This window comes from Miniopterus schreibersii, assembly GCF_964146895.1.
Source record: "Miniopterus schreibersii genome assembly, chromosome: 2".
Lineage (NCBI taxonomy): Eukaryota > Metazoa > Chordata > Mammalia > Chiroptera > Miniopteridae > Miniopterus > Miniopterus schreibersii.
Genome location: NC_138102.1, coordinates 173,299,663 through 173,324,880, shown reverse-complemented (window position 1 = coordinate 173,324,880; position 25,218 = coordinate 173,299,663). Strand labels below are relative to the sequence as shown.

Sequence of the window (25,218 nt, the reverse complement as noted above, 5' to 3'; positions counted from 1 at the left end):
AATCTTCACAAAATGACAGGTTTTCAAATTTTAGAAGATAAAAGGGATTGTAAAGTATTAGACTTTGTCAATAATTCAGCTGTTTCAAAGAGCATAATACAAAAGCTTTCTTCAAAAAAAAAAAAAGTTTTGATTTTAGAGAGGGAGGGAGAGGGCAAGAGACACAAACATCTATGGGCTGCCTCCTGCATGCCCCCACAGGGGAATGAGCCCGCAGCCCAGGCATGTGACTGGGAATGGAACCAGCAACCTCTCGGTGCATGGAATGTCACTCAACCAACTGAGCCACACCAGCCAGGCCTTTCTTCAGGTCAAAGACCTGTTCTGAGGCCTCTTTTCAGTTTTTAGAGTGATTATTATGATTTGCTAAGTAATCACCAAAGTTTTAAGACACTATATAAGCAAGGAAAAATGATATAATCTTCTCAACACATACTTTTCAATTAATATTCTCTTTCCTACCTTATCATGTCTATGGAGAAGCACTCTTAACAAATATACTCCCAGTTTTCATTTCTTTTCTACAATAGCATTGTGATTACCTTAGAAAAGAGGGACATTCCTAAGGCCTTAGCAAAATAATTTTAGAAGAGGCTTTCAGGTAGGAAGATAAAAATCAACCAAAGAAAGAGCATTTGTTTAGCTTCAAATAACTTACCTGTAAGGGAGGACATGCGGATGTTTATACGTCATTATGCAATCCAGGGTTATTTTTTGCACCATCTGATCCTGGTGTAGCAACAACTAAGGATGATATTTCATAGAATAAATCAATGAAGTCACATATATGCATACTGTGGGCTTCTTAGAATCTAAATTATTATTATTATTTTTTATGGATTTCAGAGAGAGGAGGGAGAGGGAGAGAGAGAGAGAAGCATCAAGGATGAGAGAGTCATTGATCGGCTACCTCCTGCACGCCCCCTGCTGGGGATCGAGTCTGACACGTGGACAAGTGCCCTGACCAGGAACTGAACCGTGACCACCGGGTTCATGGGTCGACATTCAACCACTGAGCCATGCCGGCTTGGCTAGAATCTAAATTTTTAGGTGTGATTTAACACTAATTCCCGACAAAAGCCTAGCATTTTCCTGGGGTTAAAGAAGAACGAAGAGAATATGAGCAAACAACAAAAAGAAAACAAAACTCTGACATCTGCACCCCCGCAGGCCAGACCTTCGGGTCCATCAGTCTCTCAGCCAAGGCCAATTCTCTACACAGTCAGGATTTACACCAAATGAGCTGGGCCTGTGCTGAGCAAAAGCTCTTTATAAAACCGTGAAGGTAACAGCCATCAGTGTAGCGCCAGAAAAGACCTGCTCTGAGGCCCCTCTGATCCGGCAGCTTGGAACTTTGCTTCCTGGACAGCTGAGACTTAGGCTCTGGCTCTATGAATAAGTTATATCCGAATTATGGGCAGTAGTGGATAAATTCTGCTAAAATGTCAAAATAAAACGTTTCATCTAAAAACCACCCAAATGGAAAAAGAAAATTTTGTTTCCCAGATGGCTGAGAATGACAACCAATTCTTACTCTGCTTCTGACATTTTTTCTTCAACCTTTCCTGGAATTCAGGGTTATATATTATGAGTGTAATAGACTATTGTGCCAACTACCTGCTTCCATTCAATGTAACAGATCCTGAAATTCTAGCACCCCGTCAGGCTAACTTACCAAGAGGTGAAAAGTAGCCAAGTGCTGTTGGCACAACCCCCACTCCCTTCTAAAAGCTACTTCCCATGATATAATTAAGCTTTGTTATACTCAGTGTTAATCCAACCCATCAATGTTTGGTCACCCAAAATGCCTTTAAAATCAACTGAATTAGTACTGTCTAAAACTGTTTCTCAAGCTACTGAAAATGTCTATTAGTTTAAATGTGTATATATATATACATATATATGTATATATATATATGTATGTATACTTAAATGGAGACAGGGCTCTATTCAACAATTATTGAAAACCTAAAATTTATTTTGGCAAAAATAGGTACAGAATAGTTCACAAAAAATTGCAGAGGCAAGACTTTATTTTACTTACCTGAAGATAGAGCTCATATAATTTGGATTCCAGATATAAAGCCCGTGGATTCGAAAACTTAGAGAAAACTTGCAAATGAGCAATTAACTGCCTAAAATAAAAAGGAGAGGGTACTATAAAATTAAAGAACAGAGATTATTTTCTTAAGATGATAATACTCACCAATTTTAGTCTTTCTGACAGTTATTCCAAAAACCTTGACTACAGTTTCGCTGCTAATTGCACAAATATTAATTATTTGCATTTAGAAAATTATTCTCCAGAAATTCCAAATCTCAGGCAGGCCTTCCCCTGAAATCCAGGTTCCCAGGGCAGAAAATCATTCAGGATGTGCTCAGAATGGCTTAAATTAAGCCAAAAGTAGAAAGAAAGAAACCAAATAGTAATACATTCCAAAGTTGTGCACAGATGAATTGTGGAATGATTCCTAGTTTAGTTTCCATGCAGTAAACAGGAAAGTGGTTAAAATATAGTCTTCCTCAATGTGCTATTACACAAATACTAGTGTCAGGCCACAGAGGTCCAGGTTTAGGTAACTGTGGCTCTTCCTGACCAAGGAGAGGAAGAAAGGGCAATGCTCTGTGGCTGAAGTTAAATTTGAAGATGGGACTGCCTCAGGGTAAATTACATCAGCTATAAAACAGACTGCACCTACTAAACTTTCTAATCCACAGATGCTATGGGCTTTAAAAATACTTGAGAAACTGTTTTCTCTCTGTATATAATTTATAAGATGTATTAAAACTTTTTAAAACGCCATGAATAAAGAAACTGTTATGATTTGGACGGATTTCATTTGCCCGTTTCAGGGAGAAGTGAAGGGGCAGAAACCAAGCTGCATATGATCCTGTCACTGAGCCCCCTGACTCTGAAGCAAGTTAGTTAACGCACACCTCAGATTCTAAGTTTCCTCATCTGGACAAGGACAAGACCTCCTGGGTTTTTTGTGAGGATTAAATGAAAGCACTGAGTTCTGGGGCTTCTGCTCCTAAGAATTTAGCAGACAATGCACTTCTCTGTTCCTGGACAAAAGAAAGCAAAACTGTCAAAGTTCTACATTAACACAGAGAAAGCAAGCTGGCCACCGCGATCCCTTTGGATAAGGTAGAGAACTGGGGTAAGGGTTGCCCTGCTGTTGAGATTTGGCTCACATGTCTATGATGGTTGGTCTGACAGGTCAGGGTACCCACGTAAGTAATGAAACACCAATCCAGGTGCTGCGATGACAGTCTATTTCAGACTCAAGACGACAGCATCGAGTCCTGCCTGAGCTTCCAGCACGCCGCCCTGCCCTGCACATCCTGGGCTTGCTGGCTCCACAGCCACGTGAGCCAATTCCTTAAAACGAATCTCTTATACATACATATATACGTCTCCGTTTCTCTAAAGAGCCCTGACTGATGCAATGTCCTTGGGATTACCTGTCATTGACTGCTTGTAGTTTAACAAACAGACTTAAAAATTTTTCTTTTGACACATCCACTCCTCCCCCAAGATTTATTAAAGACAACAGGAGCTACTCTGCACGTCCTCGTTAAATACCTGCCAGTGAGGAGTGTGTTCCATAAAGGATTATAAACTTGGACTATGAATATGCTGAGGTGGCACCGAGAACATGATTATCAATTTACTCACATTTTTAATCATGATGTACATTAGCAATAGCCTAAGTGTCGCTACATGGAACAGAAAAATTAATTAAGACATGGAGCTTATCCTTGAAGAGCTTCTGATGTTCATAAAGATGTATAAAAAGTTAGGAGCAACCCCATGGTGGAGGTAATAAATGGTTGTTATGAAAGTTTCAAGGAGGGTAAGGTAACTTGCAGTTTAAAAGGCAAGAAAAGCCCCAGTAAGGGAACTGTGTCTTGAAGCATGAACAGAATTTCATTTGGCAGAAACGAGGCAGGGACAGTAGAAAGAGGGAAGGTGCAGGGTGAGCAGGAAGAGGTCTGACTGTATAAATAACTTATTTATTCACCAGACAAATAGGACTAATCTTTTGCTGGCTATTATGCTGAAGGATACGAAGAAGAAAGCAGCAATATGTCTTAGAAAGAACGTGGGAAGAGACCACTCAGAGCCGTGAGAAGGGAGGAGCAGAGAAGAAACTACAGTTGCATGAAGCTTGGCTTTGACCTTTCTTCCCTGGTGCTTTATGCACTATTGCAATTAGCTGGCAAGCTTTTCCCTGTTCTAGCTGCTGGCAAGCTTTTGTCTTTCAGCTTCAAAGGTGCCTTCTACTTTGTAAAAGTTTCTTCTCCCTTTTGTGGTAGAATTAAGTCATTTTTTACTGTGCTCCCGTAACTCCTTTAACAATATTTCCTCTGTAAAAATATTTTACCAGGCCTTAGACTTTGCTTCCTGCATTGCAGAGGCTACATACCATCCATCTGTGCAGCCCAGCAATTAGCAAAGACACTCAATACAGTTGCTGAACGCATGAACTAATACATGGCTCGTGGGAAAAATTCAACAGACAGACACAGACTGAGATCCAAAGTGTTAAAATGACGCAGTAGCACCAAATCCAGTAGATCTCTGACACTCCAATTCAGAGGGTATTCAAGTAGCTGAAGTAACTTCCACAAGCACGTTCACTTCTTATTTTTCTAAGGTTGTAACAATTTAGGTAAATGAGTTACCCACAGAATAAGAGAGAGAATATAACAGCATGAAAAAAAAGTAACCAGAAGGAAACAGTCAAAAGGTAAAGCAAAAGTGCTGACGTGCTTATTTATAAGGGGCAGATGTTCCATTACTCCTTTCCCTAGCACACAAACACAAGGCCCTGGCACTATGAAAAGTGAACGACAGAGGTCAGAGAGCACTGAACAGCTCTGGGCCCCAGTGATCTCATGCATAAAAAAGGCTATGATTAGATGATCCCAACTCTAACATTCTGTGGCTAAACAACCAAAAAACTTGGACAGTTTTCTTTGGGCTGTAAAAAACCCAAAACAAAAAAACCAGGGAGATACAGCACATATGTAAATAGTTATCTGAGCAGGTCACCTGTCCAAGGCCATTTCTCATCTAGGCCTAAGAGACCTCCACCATTTCTCTGAGAACCATGGACGAGTGATACAGCAGTAATGCTGAACTTACTTGGTTGCAGCTCTTCTTGTTGTTTTCTTCTGTAAGGGTTCATCTTGGGGCATCACCTCTTCCTCTAAATCTTCATCGTCTCCAGCAGCAGGTTCTTCTTCCATTTCCTCCACCACCACCCCTTTGCATTTTCTTCTCAGATCCTGGGTTGGAGCAACCTGCAGATCTGCTGGGTAATACTCGTTGCTGCAGTGGCAAGAGTGATACATGCAGATGAAGCTGAAATGTCCTAATTCTGTTTGTGACAGAAGTATGTCCACGGTTCACAGAATCACACACATATGGAAGAGGCATCTTAGTCCAGCCTCTTCTATATTAATCTGTTGTAGTCAGGCCCTCGGAAGGACCCTACTTAACAAGTCAATCACTAACTGTGGAAGACAGCCCATTCCACTGTTATAAATATTTGAAATGTCTACTTTGGACTGAGCTAAAATCAGCCTCCCTGTCTCTGAAAACACAACTGGGGCAGGCAGGTAAAGGGGTGAGTTACAGTAAATACAGGGGTGCGCAAAAGTAGGTTTACAGTTGTGAGCACATGAAACAGAGTCCACACTTGTGCTATTATTTATTAATTATTGTATTACTTATTTGTATCACAACTGTAAACCTATATTTACCCACTGCTGTATTGAAAGTATAGCATTAAGACCATGTTGGTCACTTTAAACCAGATATATTCTACTTCCTATAGATAGGGCTATAACAAAATTTAGCCCTCCAGGTATGTGGTCTGATAAGAGAGATGGCCTTATCAACTGCATTGCTTCTGGGGGCAGTTGCTGGAGACGGCAATAAAAATTAGTAAGTCTTTGTCTCCTCTAAACTAAGCTTATGCAGCTGATGTTCACATTTGTTCTTAATTCCATCCTTTAATTCTGGCCCATTGTTGCAGGTAACTAATATTATCTTGAAGGCTGTTGCTGTAATTCACTTCATTTGTTTTGTGTCACTGTAGCTCACTCATCCAACAATTATTATTTCCTTGTCTGTTCTGTGCATGGCACTAAGCCACAGATGTGAGGGAACTGATCAGACATGTAAAGTCCTCACTCAAAAATATACTGATAAAAGAGCATGTTTTAGGAATTACTTTACCAACACAGCTGGAGGAAATGCCAGGTTAATACACTAAACTACAACTGGAGGGCTGAGATGCTACCATATTCAACTTTGTGCTCTCACCTAGCAATTAGTAAATTAAAAAAATAGATGAAAAAATGAAATGAGCAAAGTTGTTCTGTCAGTTACCAATGGTATCACTAACGTAATAGCATCCATACTACACTCTTAACATTCAATTAACCACATGACATATCTTTAACCTTTATCTCCTTGCACAGTATGCTCACTCACTCACTTACTAAATTTAAGATAATTGACACAAAGCACGAGAGTGTCTACACAGCAAGCACGCATTCGTTAAGTGTCACCATCACCTCTGGGATGTTTTTGTAGTTAGTCATTTGTTTCTACTTGATTCTTGATATGATTCTTCTCATAGAATGTTTATAAGGACTCACAAGTGGCTCTAATATCAAATTATTTGACACAGATTTTAGAAAGGTAAATGTTTAGCCAAAAGTCAGGGTATTAAAGGTGACATTTGGGGTTTCCATTAGTATGGATCATCTATGAAAGTATTAGTTATAGATCATCAGTGTAACTAGTCTTAAACATTTTTTAAAGTTGTGTATCTTTCATCTCTAAGTAGTCTTAAACTCAGAGACCCACTTCCTGTTACAGGCTCCTTTCTCCACTCCCACCCCCCAGCATTAGAGGAAGGTCTTTATCCTTAGGCTAAGGGGTAATCTATTTCTTTCTTGAGGGAAAAAGTTAAAAAATTAACATGGTAGGAATTCATATCCTACTAACACCATTAATATCAGCTTGTACATGCACAGCCCTTTGCAACTTGCAAATAACTGATAAACATCATTTTGTATAATCTTCAAAACAAGGCAAGAAAGCTAAATAGCACTATTTTCATTCTATAAATAAAGACTAAAAAGTTATGTGAAAAAGAAAATCATTACTCTTCTACCATCCCATCTACTGCATGCCCGCATCTCTGCTTGTAACCTTTGCCAGAATGAATTATTCATGCAAACCTTTTCACTTATGCAAGGGATCCTATCTCCTCTTAACTATTCAAGGACATGGCTAGTTAGCAATTGTATCCCCTGTTGCATTATGAATTTTCCCCTCCCTTCTGGATCTTTTGCAGCAGCATTACATACATACACGCTGCTTAAATCTTTTTTTTTTTTTTAATAATTTTTATTTTTGTTTAAAGTATTACAGAACAGCAACCCAACAGTTGCTCCTGCAACTCCCTCCACCTATATCTGCTTCTTTTTTTTTTTTTTTAAAAAAAAGAACTGTTCATACTTGTTATTTCCATTTTTGTTCCCATTGTCTCTTAGACCCGTTTAATCAGGCTTTCATCCCTACCAGGTTAACCCAACTCATGTTAAGGTCACTTCCAAAGCCAACAGTCAATTATGATCCTCCATCTGACTGTCTCAGACATATTTGATTCTTCCTTGAAATCCTTTCTTCAAGAAACACTAAGTGGTATTGGTTCTTCTTTTATCACTCTTTCCAGGCCTCCTTTGCTGGTTCCTTATTTCCTAACCTCTAAATATGGCTGTCAGTCCTTGGAAATCTTTTCTCTACAGTTACATGCTCAGATGTGATTTAATTCCCCGCCCATAATTTAAAACACACACACACACACACATCTATCTACTGATGAGTCTCAAATTTATTATCTTTAGACCGAACCTTTCCCTAAACTTTAAATTCCAAATTCAAGTGCCTACTTAACATCTCTACTCAGATTTCTACTCAGTATCCCAAACTTGGCGTATCTAAAAATGAACTCTTGATCTTCCCCACAAATCTGCAAACTTCTGCATTTCTCCCAATCTTAGTAAATGGTAACTGTCTTCTTCCCATTGCTAGGGCCAAACCCTCAGAGACATCCTTGATTCTTCCTCTTCCCTCCTTCCTGCACCTCCCCTCAACCCTCCCCACCCCCATCCCCACCATGACACATCTGATCTGTTGGCAAATCCCACAGGCTAATGTACTTGCAATTCTTCCAAAACATATCTTATTGAAATGAAATCCTTCAAAAACTATCCAGAGTTCAACTACTTCTCATATCTGTACTGCGTAACCTTGGTGAAGTCACCCTCCATCTACTCTTCCCCAGGTTTCTGCCATCTCCTCCTAACTCTCTACTCTCACCATTGCCATCCTACAGTCTACTCTCAACACAGCAGCCAAAAGACTCCTCAAGAAAACTTAAGTCATGTCATCCTTCTGTTTAAATCTTCCAGTGTCTTCCCATTTCACTGACAATAAAAACTAAAGTCCTTACGATCACTTAAAGGTCCCACACAACTTGGTGTCCTGCTAACTTTCTGCCCTCACCTCCAACTAGCTGCTTCTGGGATCACTGCTGTGGCCACTCAGACTCCTTGCTCCTCCCTGAACAGGCCTGGCATGCTGTGCTTCGCAGCACGCTTAACTTAACCTCCCAGCATTTTCCCATGTAACGAAATAATATTGAAAAGTACACATGCACTGACTAATTAGTACTGTTCTGTACACCACATTACTCGTCTTCAGTTTTAAAGCAATCTGACTCTCACAGTTTATCTAATCAAAACAGAGCAATGCTCCGGAATGTTATTTTTTTTGAGTACATTCTTCAACATCATGGGAAACATCCAAGAGGTTCTAAAAAGTGTGGCTGGGGTGTGTTACTGAAAAATACTTTTAAGCCTCAGGCAGACAATAAAACAATGAACAAACGGGGAGAGAAACAGCAAGCTCTTTGTACTGAGCTAACTCAATGTGGCTTTTTTTTTAGTCCTCACCTGAGGACATGCTTAGAGAGAGGAAGGGAGAGAGGGAGAAACACTGATGTGAGAGAGAAGCATCGACTGGCTGCCCTCCACACATGCTCCGACCGGGGATCAGGTCGAAGCCCAGGTATGTGTCCTGACTGGGAATCGAACCAGCGACCTTTCATTGCAGGGGCGATGCTCAACCAACCGAGCCACCCTGGTGGGCTCAAGAAGGCCTTTTTTATTTTGTAATCTGGAACTCTTTATTAACACCATCTGTGGGCCAGTTACATTCATGTAAAGTTGACCCAGCCAGCGTGGCTCGGTGGTTGAGTGACCTATGACCCAGGAGGTCACAGTTCAATTCCTTGGCTGGGGCACATGTCCAGGTTGTGGGCTCCATCCCCAGTGGGAGTGTGTGGGAGGCAGTCAATCAATGAGTCTCTCTCATCACTGATGTTTCTATCTCTTCCTCTCTCTGCAATAAAAAAAATAAAATAAAATAAAAAAATCATGTAAAGTTAAGTGGTGAACCAAACTAGTTAAGTTGCTAGCAGACAGAGCCAGTGCTTTACAGATGTGTAAATGATTTGCAAATATGATGGATGTAAAAAGAACTTGGCCAATTTGGGAGCTTAACAGTGTGTACCTTCTCTTCCAGGTCCTGAGGACACTCTACCAGGAACATACTCCAAGAAGAGAGCTTACCTGATGAATCTCAGGAAAAGTGGGGAAAGCTCCCTGGACCGTGGCTCTACCCTCTCTGGGAATTTTGCCAGAGCTCGCCACAGCAGGAATCGGAAATTGGTGTGGTCCAGTCTTTCCCGACAGCTGGTTTTCAATGTTAACTGCTCAAGATAAAGCGCCCCAACATCCCCTTCTTGAGTCTGCTCCCAGCTTTCATCTCCAATGGGCTTCTCATTGCTTACATCATTTTGCAGCTCTTTCTCTGAAAGAAAAAAACATCAGAACCACCAGAGAAATGTTAACAGTTGCCCTTTGTGTTTCCTCATGTAAGGGCATTCCTTCGTCTAGTAACATAAGGAATCAATGAACCATATCCAAAGGTTATTGAAGGTAACACATTTCTAATTTCTGTTCCCCAACTTCATGTGTAACTAAGCAGCAGAAATGAAAGCTAAGCAACCACTTTCTTCACAGTCCCACCTGATGCCTCCTTACGTACCAGCATGTGTAGCTGCTCTTTCTAGATGTTCATAGTAGACGCTCCAAAATCTCTTATTTTCCATTTCATGTGCATGAGAGCTAAGAAAAAAGATCACAAAACAAAAGATGTGATATGATCCTTATTTTGAGATATCTCATAAGGAAACAAAAAAAGAGTGAAAAGAAGAATATAACTAAAATGTTTATTAAATCATCCCAAATGTGGGGTCATAAGCAACTTTTGTATTTTTCTATATTCTTCAAAATGCCTGCATGGACCACAAATTATTTTTATAGTCATAAAGTACTAAACAGTATTTTTAAAAACCTAAGTGGATACCCATAAGAAGACTATTTTTAAAGGCACCATAATGGGCATGGGGTATGGTGCATTAAAGGAAGGAGAAGCCTCTATCTAGAAAAAGTCCTTATTTTTAAATTACAGTTTGGCTCAGTGATTCAGTATCTATAAATAAAGTTATGCAATTATTATACAATACTTTGTTACTGAAAAACTTCACTACGGATGTATCACATAAAGTAAAAAAAAAGTCCTCCAAAGTTATTTCAATGTACAAAGAAACATACATGTTATATATGAACTGTTGAAAAACGGCATCAGAGAAAATATTCGTGTTTTTTCTTCACCTTGTCCCACAAAGGATTTATGGGAGCTATAAATATTGTGCACACCCATTCATTTGAATCACACCTAGGAGTATAATACTGGCCCCATCACTCTGCAGTAGTTAAAACGTAAGGGCTTCATCCATTTAACCCACACTTACCTTATGAGTTCTATCACAGGATCCCAGAGAGCACTGAAGTTAACATACAACATGCCTAATAAGTAACGAAGCGGCACCTGCAATTACAGACTCGTTCAGTATGTGGGTAATGAGCTCCAAGAGAATGGCACCGAGATGCTAATATCCCAACTCACACATCGGGAGATTTGGAAAGAAACTTGTGCTTTACAAAAAAGTTGTAGGTACCAATCCAAATAATTTTCCAACTGTCCCCAAAATGTCACTTGCTATTTAACACAGAAGAATCTCTAAAGTAAACCTCGTATTCAAACACACTCCGGATATTCATGCTGAAAGGATCTATTTAAATGAACAGATCTGACTCATGACTGAATACCCTAACGAACACTGCCAGCACCATTACCTCATAAGACAAAACATGAACTGTAATCAGTACAGCACAGATGGCAGAGAACCCAGGGAAGTCTGCTGGGAATGGCAGCTGTGGCTTCTCAAGCAGATGTCTGAATTCTCAAAATCATGCACTAAGGGAGTTCCATTCAGAGGGTCGAGTTTTCTCAGTTACCTTTCGCACTGACAGTCATTACTAGCATCCCCACATGCTAGGGAGGCATCATGTAGAATGGCAGATCTACTATTATTTGGGGGTGGGTGTTTGTAACTGTTGTAGCAACGGAGCATAATATATAAAGCAGGTTAAGAACACAACTGCTTTGACTGAAAAGGGAATGAACGCCTCCACTTGGCTTTCCTCCCAAAGGGATCCATGATGTATCTGCAAGGGTCATGGACAGAGAATCCCTGATACAAAAGGTAGAAGGCTGACTTCGTACAGCAATGAACATATCTGGAGAAAAAAATCAGGCTTTAAACTTGACGTGAGTCCTCCTGTTGTCACTTACTACATACCTTCACACACAACACACACCTTTAGGAGAAAGGGGATAGAAAATTATTTCCCCTGTTGAAACGGCTGACAGAGCTATCTAACTCAAAGCATCTAAGAAAGCTGAGGATTTATCTAGTTTTAAAAATTCTGTTTTGGGTGACTACTTGGTATGTTTTTCTTTTAAGAGCCAGCAAAACAGATCTAAAAGCATAAATAGAATTAAAAAAAAAAAAAAAAGGACAGTGTTTTATACCTCCTGCAACAACCCCTCCGGGACTGCGGTCTGCACCACATCGTGTCTCAATTTTCTCAAATGGAGAAGCTTCTCTCTGTAATCATTCACAGTCGCTGGGACGAGCTCTGCTTGGCGTAATACAGCAAAGGCAGACTGCCGCTCCGAGAGCCCATCATCCTGAGCAGCGAGGGAAACCAAGGAGGCATGTCAGTGTTGTGATTTTCCAAAAAACCCTTAAATGTGACCAAAGGTCTAAAAAATAAAAACTGGAATATGTTAATGTTTTAAGTAAAATAAGCAACACTTTTGGGAGGAGGTAGTAGTGATCCCCTTTTCCTCACACAATTTACTTTCTAGTAGATAATTTAGGTTTAGGATCTAGCATAGAAATGATAAGGAGACACCAGGAAAGTAATTCTCAAAATGATTCAAACTGATTGGTAACATTTGTTGAAATAAAGAAAAGGCATATATATTTTCACTATACAAGTCTACCTCTAGTAGAAGTAATTTCTACCTCAAGAAGTAATAATCTGCATTATGGAAATATTTCCCTATATAAAACTACTTGTGAAAGGGTGTTCACTGCAGTGCTCCTGGAAATTCTGAAAAACTGTGAGCAACCCACTCAAGTCTCCATTGACAGGGAACTGGTTAAACAGGATACGTTAAACAGTGGGCTGCTTTCAAATCTCAAAAGAAATGAGGCAGGATGAGAGGTACTGATGTGGAAAAACCTTCATAACACAATTAGTTTAAATTACATGTGTATATACAAAAGCCTGAAATAATAGTTACCAATTAACTGTGGAGGTTCGCTGGTGGCCTTGTTGGCTTGGGGGGAATAAGAATTACAAAAAATATATATATCGAGCTACATTTTTAAAAAGTTATCCAAATCGAACAGTTAAAATACCTCCATTAGTTCCGGAAGTCGAACCTCAAAGTGGTTTAGGATCCTTATTGTCAAAAGCCGAATCTGGGGGAAGGAATAGGCATGTTTCAAAGTCAAGAGTTTAAACATAAGAAGAAACTAAGCAGCCGGTGAGATCTAAGTTTTATAGAACTGTGAAAAATATACCAGTTGTCAGAGTAATACAAATCTATTCTACTCTTCTTTCATGGTCAACACCAACCACACCTCAAACAGTACCTGGAACACTTACTGACCAGACTAGACGGAAGGGAAGGTTGCACATAAAACGATAGTTTCTTTGAACCATGACACTACAGGCATCTCCGGAAATAAGTGCAAAGAATTAGGTTTACAATTCCATTGACATTAGTGATTTTTATCTCTGAATAATGCATTCAGGTAGTTCTACACACCTGAATGAGCAGCAGAATCACCCAGAGGGCTTTAAGAAACTTTATTCCTATAGAATCACAACAGTGGGGTGTAGGGACCCAGAACTGATCTTTTCAAGCTCCCCAACTGGACCTGCTGCAATGTTTGTAGGTGTTTAGGAATTGCTGCTTTAAACATAAATCACCCCACAGCAGCAATTTCTGATTAGGGAGCTGTGGTGACCACTGGCAATATATACAAACAAAAATATAGCGACGGAGACCAGCCGGGAGTGATTCAATGGTTGAGCATTGACCAGGGATCCAGGAGATCATGGTTTGATTCCCGTTCAGGGCACATGCCCAGGTTGTGGGCTCGATCCCCAGTCGGGGGCATGCACGAGGCAGCCGATCAATAACTCTCTCATCATTGATGTTTCTATCTCTCTCTTTCCCTCTCCCTTCCTCTCTCTCAAATCAATAAAGATATATTTTTTTAAAAAAGTACAGAGACGGAGAACACACCACACAACAGTATTACCTTGGATATACCCGTTGAAATGTTTGCTCGTAACTTGGGAAATAATTCCATTAGAGCTTCTTCAGAAAGTGGCCCTTTGCAGCCACATAAGGATAATCTGTGATAATAGAGATCAGCCAACAGCAACACAGATGGTTCCAAAGGAAACATTCTGCAACAAGATATTTATTAGACCCAAACTGTCCCACACACCCCAGAGCATTTAGACTAAAACAGAAACCATGGAAAATTGTCACTGATGAAGGCAATGTAAAAGGGAACACGTAAAAGTTTTACATGGACATTTAGCATCATTTTGGAGGTGAATCTGAAGCCTGGTGACAGTGAGTGCCGTGCTCAAGGACACACAGCTATTTGGAGGCAGAGGCAGGATTAGAATATGCTGTTGGACTAAAATCTAATGCTGTCTTTTCAATCTATATAGTTGTCAATAACAATGACACTGAGCTTAAGGGAAGTAGTACAGAGGAGGGGCCCAGCACACAGGCTCTGGGGTAGGGCAGTCCCATCACCCACCAGCAATACAGGCCTGGGTAAGCCGCTCAAGCTCTATGGACCCTCCGTCTTCAACAAACACTGAGTGTCTATTATGTCCTGGGGACTTTTCTAGACACTTGATATAGCAGTAAACAAAAGACAAACTCCCTCTCTTCCCAGAGCTTGCATTCTAATAAAGGAAGGCAACCAGTAAGTAAATGAACTAATAAATAATCAGTATGACAGTGATGAGTGTGGTGGAGAAAAGTAAATCAGGGAGAGGAGGCCAGACTGAGAGCCTAGGTTGCAGGGCTGGAGGGAAGAGGGCGAAGGGGGTGAGGAGTGCATTTGACATGGCAAGTGACAAACGGCAAATGTAAAGAGATCCTAAATGATTTCTCTTATCCCCCCTCAGTCTCTTCTCAGCACAGCAGCCAGGGTGATCCCTTTTAGGCCTAAGTCACCCCCCCTGCCCCAGATCCTCCTATGTCTCCTTTCACTCAGAGTAAAGGCCAAGGCCCTACAACAGCCAAAGGTCATACACTGCCTACCACCCCCACCTCTAGGTGCTCTTGTCCTGCTACCCACTCCTTGCTCTGTTCAGCCATAGAGTTCCTTGCTGCTCCAGCCAGCCCCCTCCCCACACCCTGTCCCTGGGTCTGGAAGAGAGAGTGCCTCTAAGCCCTGACACCCTTGTAGCTTCCTCATTTGCTGATTTGGGCTTCTGCTCAGATGTCTCCTTCCTGGTGAGCCTTCCCTACTTAAAACTGCCATTGTCCCCAACCTCCAGACTCCCCCTGTCCCGACTCTGCTTTAATTTTCTCACCACCATTTAACACGCTATTTATTTTACTTATTTACTTTGTTTATTGTCTGTTCTTATTAGTGTGTTAGTTCCACGAAGGCAGGAAATTTTGTGATTCATTCACTATGTCTCTCAGTACCCAGAACAGGGCCTGGTACATGAGAAAAGCAAATGAATATTTATGGAAAGAAGAACATTAAGAAATCATGTTTTTACTGATGGGCGGATAAAAAAGCTGTGGGCCAGTTACACCATGGAATACTGCGCAGCTGTAAAGGAGGATCTTGTACTCTTTGGGGCAGTATGGAAGGACCTGGAGAAAATCATGCTAAGTGAAATAAGCCAGGCAGAGAAAGACAAACGTCACATGATCTCACTTACATGTGGAATCTAAAGAACATAATAAACTGATGAACAGAACAGATTCAGTGACATGGAGGCATGGATCAGACTGAAGAATGTCAGAGGGAAGGAGGGGAGTGGGGGGGAGAGATTAGTCAAAGAACTTATACACATATATGCACAACCCAAGGACAGGGACAAAGGTGTGGAGAGGGACTGGGAAGGGGGTGGAAGGGTTGGAGGGACCAATGGGGGGAAGAAGGGAGCTCTGTAATACTCTGAATAAGAAAGAAACCCTATTTTCGAGAGGACGGGGATGAGCCATCCTGGGCTCCCGCCCTCACCTGGCTCTCAGGAGGCCCGTCCTCGAGAAAGGGTGCTAAGCAGAGCAGTGAGTGGCGAATGGCCCCAGCTACTGCCCAAACAGGGAGCTGGCTCAAGTAAATTTAAGAGCGCTGGACTATTCTGGTGTGCAGACTATTCTGGTGAAGGCCCAGGAATGCCTTCTGAGATGCCGCCCGCATCAAGCTGAGAGAGCATGAAAGGAGCAGGAACGTGCGTGGTGGAGCCACTGAGCAAGGCACAAAAGGGAGCACTGCGGTGTTGTGGCTGGGATACTCAGCATGAAGCACCCCTCACTAATTCTGCAACACTAGCTCACACACAGCAAAACACCCCTGTGCCAGGACGAATCTGTATCTAGAGACTGTCAAGAACTCTACCTCTTTTAATTGGAGGATTTAAATTGATTATAAATCTGCTACATGAATACAGTTCAGGTACGAAACATCCAAGATTTCACAAACACAGACGCTTTCACAGTTCAGTCGTTATTAAGGTAAACAGAGAATGTGTTTACTCACAATACTAAATTCTTCACACGTTCCACGGGAACCAGATGAAGAAGCTCAGAAGATTCTTCCAAACTCAGCAGAGTATTTACAGCTTGACAAAGAACAAACAAGTTTCCTAAATGCAGAAAAACAGAAGAAACCACAGGACTTATTTCTTTGAGAAAGTCACTACCAGACATCTCATTTATCTGACACTTGCTATTTATACAATCTTCTTCAGTTAAATTTGAGCCTTCTAAAGAGTTGTCTGTAAAATGTCAGAAGTTAACAGAAAGGAACTAAAAAGAGAAGGCTCCAGGTCATATTTTAACTTTCTTAAGAGAAAAATATATTCAGAATTAGAGAATAAAAATGCATATTCCACTAACTGAGGTGAGGAGGAAGGTCAATGGTCCCACCGACTGGCACTGCCAAAATTAGAAGTTATGAGGAGAGCAGACTTGGACTTTTCAAAGGCTAAGATTATCTTCATAGAAAACTCCTGTTGACTTTATGTCTCCAATTTATAAGGAGTTGCATATTCAATGGCTTAATTAATATTAATTATACATTCATTTAATCCTAGACCAGACGCTGGCAAGCTATGGCCAGTAAGTCAAATCTTGTCCTTTTCATATGGCTGGCAAGATAAGAATTTTTTAAAAATTTTATCTTTGTTTAAAACAAAAACAAACTAACAGAATATACCACCAATCTGAATGTGGCCCACAAAACCTAAAATATTTACTAACTAGACCTTTACATAAACATTTTCCCAAGCCCTAGACTGTAGAAGAGTACTGCCCAACAGAACTTTCCCCAATGGTAGGAATGTTCTTAATTGGGCCAATAAGCAGCCACAGTCCAATATGGTAGCCAGTAGTTCACGTGTGGCTGACCACTTGAAATGTGGTAAGTCTACCCTATTCTCTAATATATCTGCTTAGTATCTAACACAGGATCTAGCATATTAATAGCTGAATGAATGACTACTGTTAGAAAAAACACACTGTGCTAGAATAAAACAAAATACCTATTTTAAATAGCTGCTCTCAGGCTAGTGAGGGGAGACGTACAAGAGCATACAAGAGGAAATGGTATTTTGGGCAGAGTGGACAAATTCTGCCTAGAAGAGTCATGAGGCCTTCCTAGGTGTTGTGCTTGAGCTGAGTTTTGAAAGATAAATGAGAGCTGATCTAATGGCAAAGACCTAGAGAGAACTCCAGGAAGAAGAAGCACATGTCCAAGGGCAGCCAGAGGCTGGAAAAGGAAGTGTGTCGCTCAGGATCAGCAAATGCCTAGAGCATAAGATGTATATCAGGGCAGACTGGGCGTGGGAGACAGGGAACAATACACAGGCTGGAGCTTGGGGGGCAGGGGTGTCCTTATTTCTCTGACCTTCAGATTCAGCTTATGTTTACACCACCCTGATCTGTTCACCAGGTTAGGAAGTACAAGTGCAACACCTCCCTCTTGCTCTGTTTCCAGTATTTTTCACACAAGAGGTTATGCCAGAACAAAACGCAGTGCTATTCTCTCCTGTTCTGTGGGTTTACAATGGCTTTGGGAGTGTCAGAAGAGAAAGACAGAGAACAAACGGGAATTGTTACTGACCTTTTCCAAAGCTCCCTCTGTCAACAGTCATGAAGAGTGACTCTATGCAGCATGTGACCAACGGGATCACCTTCTCTTTCTCAAGAGGTCTGTCCAAGAAGTGGGGAGAAAGGGGGAAAAGTTCACACTGGCTTTTCCCTGGAACAGCAGGGATGGCTAATAAAGGTAAAACAGGTTCATTTTCTCACCTAATGTGAGGCAACACGACGAGGGCTGCCCAGGAACAGGAGAGGAAAGTAGCACTGTTATTTGGGGGTAACTGGATTATAGATAAAAGATGGTCCGATACCGAAATCTGTTCCTTTCCTCCCTTGGATCTGGCCTTCCTCTGCCTTACATAGGATCTGAAAGAAGATAAACAAATGTTTAAAGCAGAGCAGAATGCAATCACTCTTGCCTTAAGAAGTTTGAAATAGAATTGGGCTCCTTTCCGTTGTGGAGCATTTGGGGAGAGGAGGGAACTGGTGGTGATGGGTGAATATTAACAAGTAAACACATGTGTATCACTTACTGAATTTTCAGTGAGAGGCTTTTTTTCAACCCTATTGGTTCTACTTTCTTCTATCTTATTTTGCTTCATAACTTAAAGGGTTTTTTAGTTTTAAGTATTTCCGAATTTTGTACTGATGGACGTATTTTTAAGAACTGGAGAGGTAAGCTTATTGGAATAAACTGACTTCCACCACCCTCTTTCCTTTAGACACAATTTTACTACAGTAAGTCCCGCCTGGCCCCCCCATCTGTGGTTTCACTAGAAAATTCCATAAACAAACAATTCATCCATTTTTGTGTGTGTGTGTTTTTAATTAATTTGTTTTAAATAGCATGCTGTTCTCTCAGGAGGATGACGAAATCTCCCACTATCCCACTCAGTACCACCCGGGGCGTGCGTCATCCCTTTGTCCAGCTTCTCCACACTGCAGATGCTACCTGCCCACTAGTTCCTTAGAAGTTGTCTTGGTCATCAGATAAACTGTCAAGACATCACAGTGCTTGTGTTCAGTGACCCTTATTTTACTTAATAATGGCCCCAGAGCACAAAGTTGGTGATGCTGGCAACTCCGCTATGTCAAAGAGAAGCTGCCAAGTGTTTCCTTTCGAGGAAAATGTGAATACTGTACAATAAGATATTTGGAGAGAGGGAGACCACATTCACAAAACTTTTATCACAGTATATTCTTATAACTGTTCTATTTTATTATCGGTTATTGTTATTAATCTCTCACTGTGCCTAATTTATAAATTAAGCTGTATCATAGATATGTACGTAAAGAAAAACACATAGTATGTATAGGGTCCGGTACTATCTGAGGTTTCATGCATCCACTGATCCACTGGGGGTCTGGAACGTATCCTCCTCAGATAAGGGCGACCACTGAACTTCACAAAAGCAGAACAATGTCGCAAAGTTATCACAGTGAATCTGACAAATGTCACTAAAATGGTTATGATTTAGAACTTTCTCAGCTGCTTTAATTTGATAAATGGTCAGTGATGTCTTCTGATGTGACAGTTTTAAGTATCTGTTACTTTGGCATTATTCTTGTTAGCCTCTTTTTATTTTTGCCAATGAAATGTAACTCAGTCTTCTTTAAGACCAAAATCTAATCAAAAGAAAAATCATACAAACATGTAAAGTGATGTTTTTATAATTTATCCATGTCCGGTATGCATAGCTTGTTACACAACAGAAGCAGAATGTCAGGTTTTTACTTCTTTTTATCATTAAAATCAACCAAAAAGTTGCATTCCCTTTTGTTTCACACTTAATCAGGATATTGAATGTTGGGAAATTCTGACAGTTAATTTCACTGGCAATTTCTAAAAATCACTACATCTTGATATACAGTCTTTCTAGTACTAACCGTGACTGAACAATCTGCAAAAACCTTACAAATGAGATATCAAGATGCTTTAAAAAAGTACGTCTTTAGCCCGGCTGGCGTGGCACAGCAGTTGAGCGTCAACCTATGAACCAGGAGGTCACGGATTGACTCCCGATCAGGGCACATGCCCAGGTTTTGGACTTGATCCCCAGGAGGGGGAGTACAGGAGGCAGCTAATCAATGACTCTTATCATTAATGTTTCTATCTCTCCTTCCCTCTCCCATCCTCTCTCTGAAATCAATAAAGATATATTAAAACAACAAGTACATCTTTAGTTGTCACATATTCCCTTGCTTCGTCACACCTCCAATGAGTTCCTGCAGTGAAATCTGCACCCCTTACCTCATTCTGTAAGGTCCTAAGGGATCGAGGCGTGGCCCCTCTCTCTCCCTTCCTCATTCCGCTCTCCTCCTGGCCAGTGCTCCTTATCCACACAGCTTGCTTTTTGTTCCCCACACATGCTGGGCTTAGTCCTGTCCCAGAGCCTTCCAGCAACTCTTCCTGCTGCCTAGAAGGCCTCCTTCCTGGCCAGGCTGGCTCCTCCAATCACTATAGTGGACCATGCTACTTCTCCATGCCCTCTCCGTCCCAGCACCCTGCTTTATTTTCCTCTTTATCACTATGTAAAATTATCTTGTTTGTTTCCCTGCCTCACACGCTCCCCTCACCCCAAGAATGTTGTCTTCTTCTCAAAGGAAGAAGCCTTTTTTTCTTTCATTGTTATGCCCAGAGCAGTGCCCGACACAGTAAGTATCTGTCAAGTGGCAGAATAAATTTACCTTCTGAAGAGTCTTTTCAAATCTATCATCTCCTTTTATTCTCACAACACATCTGTGAGGAGTGGATGAGGTGTGTCTAAGAATATTCTCAAAGGTGACTGGCCAGTCACATATATCCTGTTTCTGTGGAGGTGGCAGGAGGTTTCCTCAGAGGAATGAACACAGAAGCTGTGGTGCTCGCCTTACATTAGGTACCATGCCTCCATTAACTTTTTCATGCTTCACATGTCACATTCTAAGAAGGGTCTGAGATGGCTGGGACGGCGGTGTGAGAAGGCCTGATCTGCAGCCCCAGTCGCACCCTTGGCTTCACCTCACGGAAGCCAACGACGCAGCTCACTCCCACTGCCCAGAACCCATAGTCCTGGCCACTTGCAAGGAATCTGCCTGGTGGGGATTGGCTTGGTGTTGCAAAATCAAGATTAAGTTCCAAGGGAATAATTATACAGGGGTTACTGATTACCCACTCCTCAGGAATCAGAGCTCGGCCAAGTGAAAAACCAACAGGATCCCGTTGGTGTGTTTTGAAAGAGAAGCTATTCTTAAGGTCGGTATACGGGCAATATGTGACGATAGGTTCCTTCAGAATCAAAGGTGATCAGACTCAAAACCTAACTCTGCTGTGTGACCGTGGGGACAGTGACACCCACCTCAAGGGATGCTGCAATGCTTCAAAGCACAAACTCAAGGAATGCAGCAACAGGTCTGACTAATCCAAAAAAAAGGATTATTCCTATGTATAAACACATAAGGGACTAGTTTCCTAATCTGTAATTTCCAGAACACACCCACTCTAACTATTAGAAAGATGATAAGCAGAATTCTCTCACATACTTATATAAACTCTGTTTTCAAGTTCCAAAGAGTATGTATAGTTTTTAATAGAATTAAGAAAGTAATCCATGGCCTCTAACAATTTAAATGCAAAGCTATATAATCTAAATGTTAATAGTCACTTCTTTCTTCCTCTTGACAGCCTCATGATGTAAACAAAGTTAACAGTTTTATGTATCCTTAAGGAGATGTCAATTCTACCCTAAATGATATATAAATTTAATGTCATTCCAAACAAAATCCCATCAGGATTTTTTTCTTTTTTGTAGACACAGACAAGTTTTTTCCCTAAAATTTATATAAAAGGCGCAAGAACGGGAATAGATGAAACAATTTTGAAAAAGAATAAAATAGAATATTTCTTCAAGATTTTAAGTCTTATTTTAGAGCTATAGTAACAAAACAGTGTGGTATTAGACTAGGATAGACACATAAGTCAATGGGATAAAACAGAGAATCTAGAAATAGATACACACATTTATGCCCAACTGATTTTTGACAGAGGTGCAAAAGCAGTTCTGTGAGGAAGAAAAGCAATGGACAGCTATAGGCAAAAAAAGAAACTTGGCCAAAATCTCATACCTTATAAAAATTCACTCAAAATAGATCATGGACTTAAATGTAAAACATAAAACTATAAAACTTTTAGAAAAATAGGAGGAAATATTTGGGACCTACAGCTAGGCAAAGAGTTCTTAGACTTGACATAAAAGAAAAAGTTGATAAGCTGGGCCTCATCAAAATTTAGTACTTTGCTCTGTGAAAAAATCTTTAAGTGAAGAAAGACAAGCCCATACTGGGAGAAAATACTTGCAAACCACGTATCTGACAAAAGGACTTGGTACCTAGAAAATATGAGGCACTCAAAACTCAACAGTAAAGAAACAAACTAGAGTTAGAAAATGGGTCAAGGAAACAAACAGATATTTCAGTAAGAATGTGTGGATGACACGTAATCACACGAAAAGATGCTCAATATCATTGGTCATCATGGAATTGCAAATTAAAACTACACTGAGGTATCACTATATCCTATTAGGCTGGTAAAAATAAAAACAGCGAAACCGTCCAGGGTTGGTGAGGACGCAGAGCAGCCAGGTCCCTCACATAGCGGCTGGGAGAGGGAAGTGGCACAGCCTCTGAGAAAACTAAACAGGCACTTACCACATAACCCAAGTTCACTTTTGGGCCTTTATCTCAGAGAAATAAAATGTTCAGGAATGTTCATAACAGCTTTATTCATAACAGCCAAACACTAGGCATGACCCAAAAGTCTTAAACAAGTGAATGATTAAATAATACTCAGCAATAAGCTCGTAGAGACGTCTGACATAAAAAGGAATGGATTACTGCTACACACAACGTGAATGGGTTTCAAGCGAATTATGTTGAGTGAAAAAGCCAATCACAAAAGGTGTACTGTACAATTCCATTTATATAATATTCTTAAAATGATAAAATTATAAAAATGGAGAATAGATTAGTGGTTCCCAGGGGATAGAGATGGAGTGGGGAGCAAGCAGTAGGCTGAGTGTGGCTATTAAAAGGTAGCACAAAAGGTCATTGTAGTGATGGAACAACTCTGTATTTTGACTCTGGTGGTAGTTAAGAATATACACGTGATAAAACTGCATAGAACTTTATATCCATTTACATACACATGCAGAGATAAATGCATGTAAAACTGGTAACTCTGAATAAGGTGGGTGCAAAGACAAGTCTTTGATGTCAAGTCTAAGAACTCTGCCTAGCAGTTCCAAATACTATGTACATGGAATTGTACATTGTACCAAGTCAATTTTCTAGCTGTGATATTGCAGTGAACTTATGTAAGATGTTACCACCAGGGAAAACTGGGTGAAGGTTTACGGAACCTCTCTGTATTGTTTCTTGCAACTGCACATGAATGTACTTTAAAACAAAAGGTTAAAAAAATTTAAGAGTCATGTCTTCCTTTCACTTACCATCCTCCTGACATTAACAAGTTAACCTGTTTGTGAATCTTCCATGTGTTTTCCTATGCTCACATATACTTTTTATTTTAACTTTACAAAATGGGATATTTCACATACTATTCTACAACTTGCTTTCTTCACATAACAATATATCATGGACATCTTTACAGCTAATACATACAGGTCTTCACTTTCACAGGATGGTTAATGCATTGTTTTTAACGATATAGAGAATAAAGATGTAGAACTCACCCCACTGTCTGTTGAGAGAAAACCAGAGGGTACTTCTCAATTGCCATTGAGCCAGCAGTGGGAGGTGGAGCTTTGTTCAGAATGAGCTTGGCCAAAATGGCCAGAGCTTCATCTTTGACTGCAGCATCATCAATCAAGAAGCAATTCTCAATATATAAGAGAAAGCTGGGTAGAAAAAGCTAAAAATAAGAAAGAAAAATCACACTTATTAACAGATATAAATTTCAGAACACTTAAGGAAAAGAAGATTCTAACGCTTCCACAGAGAAAAAAAAAAGATCATAACCAAGGAATCATGATGGGATCAGATCTCTCCCCAGGAACAATGGAAGCCAGAAGACAATGAAGCAATGACTGGAAAACAGGCAAAATGACAATGTAGAATTCTATATTCAGCCCACTAGCACTATAGTGTTAGGAGAGAATAAAGATATTTTCAGATGTACTAAAATCTCAAAATTTTACTTCCATTAACCTCTGAAGGAACCTCTGAAGAATGTTCATCAAAATAAGAGAGTAAACACAAGAAAGACGTGGGACCCAGGAAACAAGAGAAAAGCAAAGGATGTTCTAGCCTGACATTTGTGCAGTGGGCTGAGAAAGCAACCCAGTCAGACTAGAATTGCTCCAGGAGGAATGTCCCCAGAAAAGGGTAGGGAGGGGGGATTGAGCTGCTGAATTATCTGACGGTTTGCCATGTGAAAAGCACTCTACAATGCTGTTGGAAAACAGGATGACTCAACAGCTATTCAAAGAAAACAATTTTTAGTTTTTAAAGACTGAAGCAATTTCAGGAAAAATGAGAAGGTATACAGGGAAGGAATATAATTATAAAATACTCTTGCTTTTAATAAGGACTATGTATACGGTGAATATGAGTTCAGCTAAATTTGTGATGTAACTCCATTAAGACGAGAAGTGTAAAAGAACCATAATCCACCTACCACAGGAGGAAGTCTGCAGATGAGGGCCAAAGCTAATGCAGGGAGGAAAAGCAGCAAACTCAGATGGCTTAAAAATATAAACACCACAAGAAAACAGCTAACGCCATTAGATGGTTTGTTCCTGATGAGTAAGACGGGAGTGGAAATCAAGTGACTGCCTCTTAGCCCTATTTGACTTTAAACTGTAAACACCACAGAGTGCTCTGATAAATATAACACTTTAAAAAAAGACCAAAAGGAACAGGGAAGAAAAAAAAAGATGCTTAAAAAAAAATAAGCCAGATATAGGGCCCTCACTGGGTAGGAAAGAACAGGACTAGGATGTGTACAAAGAAGTTTTTGGGGTTTTTTTTTTTGAGATAAATGATAATATATATTATTAAAGACTAAGAGAAAATGAGAGAACAGATACAGAAATAGGTTTCCATGAAGTATACTGAAGGATTACCAGTTACAAGGAGTCACAAATGTTTGATGGGAATGAGGGGAAAGGCATAAAATAGACCTAGGATTTAATGAGAAAGATTTCTACCTAATTCCATCAGGTATCTATTTTGTAGCAATGAAATCAATTCACAACATTCCTCCCATGTAA

At 40.4% G+C, this 25,218-nt stretch overlaps 1 protein-coding gene across 1 annotated transcript in view; it reads right to left on the bottom strand.

Moving 5' to 3' along the window:
* The window catches only part of UTP20 (UTP20 small subunit processome component), an 80,985-nt gene that overhangs the window by 43,154 nt on the left and 12,613 nt on the right, over positions 1 to 25,218 (bottom strand). The window contains exons 12-24 of the mRNA XM_081130767.1: positions 23,680 to 23,858; positions 18,161 to 18,316; positions 17,973 to 18,061; positions 16,389 to 16,494; positions 13,902 to 14,052; positions 12,990 to 13,052; positions 12,092 to 12,250; positions 10,968 to 11,044; positions 10,199 to 10,278; positions 9,721 to 9,961; positions 5,153 to 5,338; positions 2,045 to 2,135; positions 659 to 744 (exon numbers count right to left, since the gene is read on the bottom strand). Coding sequence (XP_080986893.1) covers positions 659 to 744; positions 2,045 to 2,135; positions 5,153 to 5,338; positions 9,721 to 9,961; positions 10,199 to 10,278; positions 10,968 to 11,044; positions 12,092 to 12,250; positions 12,990 to 13,052; positions 13,902 to 14,052; positions 16,389 to 16,494; positions 17,973 to 18,061; positions 18,161 to 18,316; positions 23,680 to 23,858 — 1,664 coding nt within the window. The remainder of the gene's footprint in view (positions 1 to 658; positions 745 to 2,044; positions 2,136 to 5,152; positions 5,339 to 9,720; positions 9,962 to 10,198; positions 10,279 to 10,967; positions 11,045 to 12,091; positions 12,251 to 12,989; positions 13,053 to 13,901; positions 14,053 to 16,388; positions 16,495 to 17,972; positions 18,062 to 18,160; positions 18,317 to 23,679; positions 23,859 to 25,218) is intronic.